This window comes from Ostrinia furnacalis, unplaced genomic scaffold, assembly GCF_004193835.3.
Source record: "Ostrinia furnacalis isolate ACB-3 unplaced genomic scaffold, ASM419383v2 OfSCF2392, whole genome shotgun sequence".
Taxonomy (NCBI): Eukaryota; Metazoa; Arthropoda; class Insecta; order Lepidoptera; family Crambidae; genus Ostrinia; species Ostrinia furnacalis.
Genome location: NW_021132631.1, coordinates 572,081 through 582,066, shown reverse-complemented (window position 1 = coordinate 582,066; position 9,986 = coordinate 572,081). Strand labels below are relative to the sequence as shown.

The 9,986-nt window shown below is 36.3% G+C and overlaps 2 protein-coding genes across 4 annotated transcripts in view; one reads left to right on the top strand and one right to left on the bottom strand.

The window, feature by feature from the left end:
* Positions 1–1,588: 1,588 nt before the first annotated feature.
* Positions 1,589–4,501, top strand: EloC (transcription elongation factor elongin C). 2 transcript variants are annotated; one of them, XM_028308120.1, is made up of 4 exons: positions 1,589–1,724; positions 2,137–2,238; positions 3,438–3,651; positions 4,183–4,501. In XM_028308120.1, exons 2-4 carry the CDS (start codon positions 2,142–2,144, stop codon positions 4,322–4,324), a joined length of 453 nt encoding a protein of 150 aa, XP_028163921.1. In that variant the 5' UTR covers positions 1,589–1,724; positions 2,137–2,141; the 3' UTR covers positions 4,325–4,501. The 2 variants fall into 2 exon arrangements, with proteins under 2 accessions (XP_028163921.1, XP_028163922.1); XM_028308121.1 differs by lacking the exon at positions 1,589–1,724 and adding an exon at positions 1,781–1,867.
* Positions 4,502–7,798: 3,297 nt separating this feature from the next.
* Positions 7,799–9,986, bottom strand: part of LOC114355341 (focal adhesion kinase 1-like) — a 32,250-nt gene continuing 30,062 nt past the window's right edge. For both annotated transcript variants that reach the window (XM_028308139.1, XM_028308141.1), the window contains one exon: positions 7,799–9,949. In XM_028308139.1, the coding sequence (XP_028163940.1) occupies positions 9,340–9,949 (610 nt within the window). In that variant the 3' untranslated portion in view covers positions 7,799–9,339. The remainder of the gene's footprint in view (positions 9,950–9,986) is intronic.

Below are 9,986 nucleotides of genomic sequence, written 5' to 3'. Positions count from 1 at the left end.
GCGCAATCGGGGCCGTGCTTCGTTTTCTTATTGCATCGTTTACAATTTTGATCTTAGGTTTATTGAATATTTCGAGGAAGGGGACTGAATTCCATGTTCTTGTAATTAAATATAATATATGGTCAGCAGAGCAGTTGCTAGACTTTTTTTGAGATAATTTTATTTTACAAACCATCCAAAGCGTTTTCATATTTAATTGTACTTCATTTTCATTTTATTAAAATGTATCCCACCAAAAACATTCTGTAAAAAACTAGCCAAGTCTCGATGGACCTGCTTGTTTATCTCTAAAAAGTAATGAAATCTAGACAAAGTCGTGCCAAGTCTATGGTTCTTTACTGCAATTTCTTTATTATTATAGTTAATGTTGTGTGACTTGGCCGTTGAAGGGTACAAAACCAGGTGGTCCATGACACCATTGCACCAATCTGTCGCCAGAACCGCTACCCATTGACGATGGAAAATTGCCACTTTGAAAACGTTGATTCAATAACCAGTCAAGTAGGCTTGATAAAGCTGCGTATTTCAATAATACTTTATGTATGATTATCTTATAAAGATTGTTTAACGGCCAAGTCACAAAACATTAACTATAATAATAAAGAAATTGCAGTAAAGAACCATAGACTTGGCACGACTTTGTCTAGATTTCATTACTTTTTAGAGATAAACAAGCAGGTCCATCGAGACTTGGCTAGTTTTTTACAGAATGTTTTTGGTGGGATTTCACTTCTTTTTGTAGAAAGTGGCATAATTATTTAACGTATTTTCTTTTCAAATTATCGACATTTTTTGTACGATATTAAACACAAATAAACTAAACGACCTTTAAAATTGACAACAAAGCAGAAGTTGTTTTAATAACCTTAGCCAACCTCACCATAAACGAAATCAACGAAATTCAAATATTTACACAACATTCAACTTAATCGACGGGGGGATCTAGAAAGGAAAAATAATCTGGACACCGCGGTGCAGAAAAATGACGCTCAAAGTGCTAGCGCCATCTAGCGGTGAGCGGTATAGGCGAACACCACGGTGCCGGTGTGGCGCTAGTAGTATTGTTTATAATGTGGTGTTACTCCAGATCTTCAATTTTCCTAGTTTTTATAGTTTTCCCTTTATGTAGTCATTAAACCCTAACTCTGTACCAAATTTCAGCTCTCTGAGTTTATGGGAAGTACTAGTTCTATTTTGATGATCATCAGTGAGTGAGTGTCATAAATGCGAAACTTTGCTTTCGCTTAACTTTGAAACTAAATGACCTACAGACTTGAAATTTTGAATTTTAAGTATGTGATTTATAGTTTACTAGATAACGAAAATTTCAGCGTTCTGGTCTTATCCAGAGGTTCTCAAATAGAGGCCTGAAAATGCGGCGAAATGGTTCCAGTAAAGGATGGTACGGCAGTGTTTGCTACGCGCTCGACTTGGCGGGGGCACTGCCGTGCCCCCAGATCCGTTCGCGTTACTTAGTCCCATACGTTAGTCCGTTACACACATCCCTATAATCGGTACTAAAATCAACAATCGAGTTGATAAAAATAGTGCCCATTATTTATGCTCAGCTGTCTAAATTCTATAATTGTCTATTTCTTCTGTCATAAAAATAACCTCAAACAAATCCTTCTGACTGAATTTTATTTTTAACAAACATAAATTGTGAATTTTATTGCGTAAAACTACACAATTAATATTTGAAGTATTTCAGTTACTTCTGTAAGGTTCGTATATTTAAATCATTCTGCATTTATGTCAATTTAATATGGTTTTAAGATTGTGCTTGTAATGTTTAGTTGGATGATACATTTTCATTGTATTTTCCAATAGAAAAACTCTCGTCGAGTGTGTTTCTAACTATCCATTAGTAAGTAGAGGATCTCTTTAAGATAAATAAGCATTTAGAAGTATACTTCGTGGTGTTATTTCTCAGTAAAATGATCATCAATAATACCATGACCTTTGTGATTCCTGCTTGTGATAAAAAGTGCATCATGCAGTTTAATCTAATGATTTATTTTTATTAGCTTTATGTATCAGATAATATATAACCAAATGCAGTAGGTTGGAACAATGTCCATAATGTTGATGCCAATAAAAAGCCTTTGTAAATGTAGGATTTATTTTTATTTTCAGATAAAATGTCCGATCAAAATGTCGCGTCTGCCCCGGCCTCCGCCGCCCAGTCCGCCACCAGTGTGGCTGAAGAGCAGCGCTCTGGAAGTGTTGCTGGTTCAGGTATAAAATACTCAATAGTAATTTCAACATTGGAAACATGGACAAACAATGTTTCCAATGTTGAAATTCATTCAGCATCAAAATCTGTTAGAATTGCTAATCTAAGGCTGAGTTGCACCATAAACTTTGTCCGTAACTATAACAATAACCGGTGCTTTTTGTATGGAGTTGACAGATTTCTGACGTTTGTCAAAGCTAAAGTAAGATGGTGCAACTCAGCCTAAGAGCTGATTTTTTAATCGCTGGTTAACTTTTAACTGAAGAATAAGTTTGGCACATCAACAGCTTCATTAAGGGAAATATGTTAAAATGACAATTTAATTCTTCAGTTAACACTTAAGGACTCGCGCCTTAATTTGTAACATCCATACTCGCTACGGGGTGCGCTAGACCCAGTATATAAAATCCTATGTATTTTTCAAAAACACTTAGTAAAAGTGAAAACTACTTCATTAGAAGGATAATATGATATAAACAAAGACAATAGTAAATCAAATGGTAATATTTATTGCCTTTTTCTAAAATAACAAATTATTTAAGAAATTGAAGGTTTTTTGGTAAAATTAAGGTTATTTTTGAAAATTTCTGTAATTAATTATTTAAAAAAATGCCTTGTATATTTTCGTAAAGTACTATGATTTGCCTACTTATACTAATTAACAATTAATGAGAAATTAGTATAGAACATTAAATAAATCACCTTATTTACTGGGTCCAGCGGACTCAAAAACACCTTTTTCGTCTGTAGCACCCACATGCAGTGGGCTATTTGTCGAGTACGACCGCTATTGGCCGTGCTACAGTGTCGTGGAAAGGTACTAAGAGCGACAACATCGCAAACGTCAAAACTTAAAAGTTATAACACAAAAATTGAAGGACTGGGTCTGTTAGACCCATTAGCGAGTCCTTAAGTGTTAAAAGTTATCTGATGACGAAAAATAAATTGCCCTAAGAAGTTGATTTGCTTCATGTGTTTTTTCTTATTTATCTTCTACTTCTTACAAAGAAACCAGTGTGCTTCAAATTTGCACCATTGAAGCCATTAAACAGAATAATAATAATACAAAGAATTTGTATTTTCCCGTTGTAAATTATAGCTCCTGTGTGTACAAAATCAAAAGCTAGTTTCTAAATAACCCAACATTTTATACAATAATTTAATTTAAATATCAGAAACCTTACTCAAAATTAAATTTCAGGTGCCGTAAGTGGTTCCGTGGCCTCCGAGGAGAAAGTATACGGAGGCTGTGAAGGCCCAGATGCCATGTACGTGAAGCTGGTCTCCTCTGACGGTCACGAGTTCATCGTCAAGAGGGAGCACGCTCTCACATCAGGCACTATCAAGGCTATGTTGAGTGGACCCGGACAATTTGCGGAGAACGAAGCAAACGAGGTCAACTTTAGGGAGATTCCGTAAGTGTATAAAATATTCATATTAATGTTAGTAATAAAGGACTCTGTCTGGTTTTTATGTTGTTACGCTCAAAATACAGATTTTGGCTTAAAAGCTAGCTATTGAATTTGGGGGAGAAAATGGGCATCTTTTTCAAAATAAAAAATATGGTAGTTAGGAATGTCTTGAAAAGAAACCAGTATTGCTATAAAAATCATGAAGGAAAACGGGGTCACAGGTTTGCTTGAAAGGCGGTCAATCTGTAGATCCTGGCTACACAGGAGTTGCAGCGGTAGGAACGAGAGGTAGGAATATTCCCGTATTGAAACAGCAAAATTAAGCAGCAAGATTTGGTACTTATGTGTAATAGTTCTTTAGAATGTATCTGCCAGGCCAGATTACAGCAGTTTTTTGATATTTTAACGTTTTCTCATATTATTAAAGATAAGCAGACATGTAAAGTGCCCCTTGAGGACTACCTTAATTGACGTTCATATCATAAGTGCCACCAGTGGTAAAAATTGAATAAAATATTTTTGATTTTATTCCAGGTCGCATGTCCTGCAAAAAGTGTGCATGTACTTCACATACAAGGTCCGCTACACAAACTCTTCCACCGAAATCCCTGAGTTCCCGATCGCCCCCGAAATCGCTCTGGAACTGTTGATGGCTGCTAACTTCTTGGACTGCTAAACGTATGGGCAAGACGGAGTGAGTTTGCAATTTGTATGAGTTGATTATACGTCACTACAACGGTATAGATCGTTTTATCCACGAAGACGCGCCCCACCATTCTTCCGCTAATGTTTGAGTGTTATCGGTACACGCTAAATCATCCATGACTTCACACGCAAACTACAATAATGACGCTCGGATTGCTCGGATCAAACTAACCGCACCCCGCGCTTCCCTCGACCATAAATTGGTGGGGCGCGTCTTCGTGGATGATACGATCTATAATTGTCTGTCTAGTTTTTTGAAATTAAAAGCATTGTGACTGTCTTGCACTTGTATTAGCTGGTGTTAATAACAAAAAAAAACTCAATGAAGAATGAATTAATTGAATTATCACCAGGCAAACCTCAAATTCCACTGTCCAGGTGTCTCTTTAAACAATCGACATTGGCGAAACCAGTGTGTTTCAAATACGCACCATTGAAACCATTAAACAGAATAATAATTAAAAAGCATAACTCTTCAATCAAGTATTAATAGAAATAAATACCGCTTAAAATAAGTTAATGCGGTCTCATGCCATCTTAGGGTTCGCGTAGTAATGTTTGTGAATACGCCCGTATTCACAAACATTACTATGAGGTCTCACAGTGGGCGTCCACACACGAGCCAGTCACAGAGCTCTATTCAACTCTGTGCGTTCGATTCGCTGCTTCACTTAAGCAAGCATCGTTTGTGAATACTTGATAGAGCTTTTTGATCTTAATTCGAGACACCATTTGTGGTTAACCATCTCAAACATTTTACTATAATTTGAATTTTTTAAATGTGTAGTATAATCAACTCAAGCAGCTCAAACTCACTAACATACTTTTTGTGCATGGTAACAATGTCTAGAGATTCTTTTAATTCAATAAAATAACCATAAAATACAATGTCATTTTAGATAGTTACTTTTTGGTGCAGGAACTGTGGCACTGTATTCTCTTTGTGTGAAGTGTATTCCATAATAGTTAATGCCACTTTCAACCGTATTTATCTGTACCATTAGGTTCAGTATTATGTAGCAATGTGGGGAGGAGATATCTAGCAAGGAATATTTTATCTCAACAGTTGGAATCTTTAGACATTTGACAAGAATTGTGATTCGGGAGATGTAGGAGCATCATTTGCTTTCCGATTTTAAATGAAACTGGAAAGTAATTTAAGATGTTGTAAAAACGACCTTACTCAGGTCTGGATATAGTATCAAATCGATTTTTATATGCAATAATATCAATATGGTGAATAATTTGCGCTATTTCAATGTTCTACGCGAAATACTAAGGGGTTGGCTATAGAATTTGATGTTTATTTTTACTAAAATCACTGATCAACTGACAGGATTGAATCTCTGTCAAAACTTCATTGTACTCTGAAATATTGAGTCAACAAGTCTAACAACATGTATTGAGTTATATTTTTGTCTTCTAGAACTACAGCTATGGTATTATTATGGCATTACCATTGATCGATGATTTTCGATACTAACATGCAGTAACAATTTGTAGCGATTATTCATATAAATTATAATAAGTGGTCATAGCATCTGTAATATTTTAAAAAAATATTTGTGTCTAACTTATCTATCGGTCTAGCGCTAAACTCAAGTCATTGCCTGAGATATGAGAGCGGCACGAGAGGGTTGACATTGACATATTATGACGTGAAAGAGCATCTGAAGTCTCGCTGTCGTTTGACGTCTCAAAAACACCCTTCCATGCCGCATACCTCAGGCACCGACTCAGTTATGCGCTAAACACAAAACTTATCTATAGTCTGGTCGCCGAGCACGTAGAATTTTGTCCAATGACCCCAAGCTACCCATCCTTATCGCTCGTGCGTAATTATATTGCTGTCGCGACTGTGCGACGGGCGCCCGCAGTGAGTGTGCGAGCGCAACAGCAACATAATTACGCGCGAGTGATAAGGATGGGTAGCTTGGGGTCATTGGACAAAATTCTACGTGCTCAGAGACCGGGCTTTAGTTTACCCAACCTGTTATATTGAAAAAACGGGTTAAAATAATTTCGATGTGTCTGTGGAAGTTATGTACCTATTTGATTAGAATAAACTTTGCGATGTAGCAATGTTAGAATGAGACTTACTAGGCTCACATGTTTCAATTTACTACACGATAGAGGTACAAAAACAATATTATTATAAAACACTATAAATGATGTAAATGAAAACAAAAGATCTCATTATATCATCAACTATCATATTCTAAGAGCAAAGTAAAATAATAATAGTAATGTGTATAAAAGGACCCATTATTATCAATTGCCAATTATTGCTCGCGAGCCGAATACTGTACGCTCCCGTTCGCCGATTACTGATGACGTCATGTGTGTGAGATTCATGTAATACTTACCTACGCTACTAGTCACGTGAATCCTTAGATTGAAGCGAAATTGTGTGATTAATTTAATAATCATAAGTTGGACTCGCAAGTAGGTTACGAACGTTTGTGCCGTATCTTCCATTTTTGTTTTATCTGGCTTGAACGACTTGAAATTCGGGTGTAAAAATAACAGGGTCTAAAATAGCATAGGTACTACTTTTATTTTACTGTGCTCAGGGGGTATTGACCACATCGAGTTAGTTTCCTAAGGGTGGAATCGACCAAACGAGTAAATATTAATCTCAGAATAAATTGTCAGTTTTGACATATTTCCCATACTGAAACTGTCAATGTGCCAGTTATACCCATGAGTTATTCTTGGGTAACCGTTTGGTCGAATCGGGCCGAAATGAAAAACTTCTAGTGAATTGTTTATTTTGTATAAGCATTATTATTTGTGAGGGCTAACTGAATAGGTAATTTATTTGTCAAGTGTCACTTAACTTTAACCAATTCGCATTGTCGCTTTGTATTTTGTTAATAAACCAAATTGATTGGATACATTTTGCTTTTTATTCACACGTTCCTTATAGTAGGAAGTCCTACCTATTTCGAAATCATAAATATTGTATCTTTTTCTACCCTATGTAGATTCAAATGTTAGAGAAATCTGATATTGTGATTATAGCTTCATTACATTATAGGTAGGTATAGCACTTAACTCAGTGTCTAAGGCAATATGACGTTATTTTTGCGCTAGAACGCACCGTTTTCGAGATACGAGCTATTTTAGAAAAAAATCTAGGCAGCGCTCAGCGGCCGCTGTCCGCGGCACGCTCTTCGCGCTGTGTAAGGTCACTAAGGTCACCAGTAAAACCTAACCTGGTATTTTGTAATCCATCTAGTTTTTTATAAGTCCATCCATTCAAAATGCGTCCGAAAATTCGGCTATGTCCTGCACAGCCTTTGCTACGCCCTTACTGACTTAAGTATTTACAGTAAAAATATTCAGAAAGTTATACAGTAGATTCTAATTTTAGGTTTTTTCTTCATTTAATTACACTGTGCAGTGTGTATGTTGTAGATACGTAAATAAATAAAACCATGTATAATGTTTGACCTGTCCTTTATTCAGTTATACATAAACAGAATCCGGTCTATCCAATCAGTATATCGGCTCACTACGATACGTGGACTACGCGAAACTTATATTACCGTACTTTGGAATGACATCCTGCTAACACTAATATAGGAAACACAACTTTACAAACCAAAGTTAATAAATAAATTCTGAATTCATTAATACACTAATCAAAACGAAGCGAAGCAGATGGCCGATTTGACGACGCACTTAGCGTACAAATTGACTTGGTTCATAAGAAATAGTGCCAGATCAAGTTAACAGAGAAGTGATTAGAAAATCGAATAGAAAAGAAGACTGTTTAAGAAATAAGTCGGTCAAATCTGTCACCTGCAACTCGAGTATAAGAATTACTCTAAAAATTCCTTTTGAGATCTAAGCTTATAATAAAACTTTGGATAAAAATTAAATAATTATGGACAATTGATTTGATTTGTACATTTTTACAAAGAAAATCGTTTCAAAACCAGCTGAACATCTAACAAGAATGTAGAAGAAACTAAATGCAAGTTACAAGTTGTGACTGTATATGCACCTTAACTAAAATGTACATTGTAATAATACAATTTAGACTACAAAATTAATACTTTATAATTAATTTCAAAAGTATATTTAATCATAATTATTGTTTTATGGAAGAATTCATGTTATACTTATACATACCAGTAATGGTTCAGTATAAAAACTGCATTACACCAAAAATATAAAATTTGTATGAAAATAATTACAACTTACTTTTTACGGTGCGAATTATTCAAGGAATGTGCTCTCATCTGTACTGCAAGCTATTTTATACGAATTATGTAAATTTATTGGCAATAATATCACAAATCAATATTATCCACCGGTTCACGGTCCGTAGTACCTATTTATAGTTTTAGAATTTTCAAATAAACTCAAAAATGATTAACAGTATGTAGGTACTTGTGTCAATTGGTTCAATATGAAGAAATAATATTGTAAATATGTTGAATAATATTTGAGATAGTAGGCAACACGACAATATTAATTTGAAGCACAACAATGCCGATGATATGTCAATAGATATTACGACTAAAACGACAAAACACAATCGATATAATGCTTGTGAAGTCATATGTTTTTATTACTGATTTTCGTTAATATATTTGGTACTCTCTCGAGATAAATAAATTCAATATTTCTACACATTTTAGATATACATAATTCAATAAATGAAACTGGATACATGGATGGATATGATTTAAACGCATAGACAATATTTGGCTCAGGACTTAAATTAATTTGACATCTATTCGCTATTAGAATATTGAGCATTATAGAGTTGTCTTTTAGAAAAGCCTGCGACTACTTTCGTAAAGTAAAATAAGCGGGGCAAAAATTAAGTATTACTAAATGCTGTCGTTCTAGCATATACCAGTAAGTACTAGTCGTTCTAACGTCATAGCATTAAAGCTTCGAACCTCCGCAGAGGCGCCGTGAAAAAAAAATTGCTCCTACAAGCGAACTAAATTTGATAGCTGGCAACATTCAGCCCTGGTCAGCGTGGCCGATCTGTTCGACCGGGATCATTTTCTTGCTGACCGAGTATATCGGGGGCGAGTCGATTTTGCCGGATATCGCTTGGACTCTGCTTTTGACGGATTCCATCGGGGCATTGTCGATTTTTGTTTCGTCTACGCTGGCTGAGTGTTGGAAGGACCCGCCCACTTCGGTGTTGCCATATATGTGTTGGGGTTCCCTGACGTTTCCGTATAAGTTGTAGTTGTGGATTAAAGCTGAGACTCTATTTGAAGTTACGGGGAGGCTGCTGTGTTCTTTGGGGATATGATCGGTGAGTTGACCAGTGGTGACGGGTTGGTTAATTTTGAAGTCTGGTTTCGGGGGTTCGTCGTCTTGGATAGAGGATTGGGTGCTGAGGGGGTTTTGGGGGATGAACGTTTGGTTTTGTGTGGCGAATATTTGGTTTTGCGAGGTGAGCGTTTGGTTCTGGGGGACAGCCTGGTGGGCGGCGTCTTCGGACGCGGGCGCGAGGGCGGAGCGCCAGTCGATGGTGGGGTGCCGTTCGCGGATGCAGTCTACTACGTCGAGAAGGTTCTTCGCGTCCATTGCTAGGACATGCGCTGCTGCTAGCATGCTCCTGTTGATCGAAAAGTGAATTTAATATCCCAATTTGA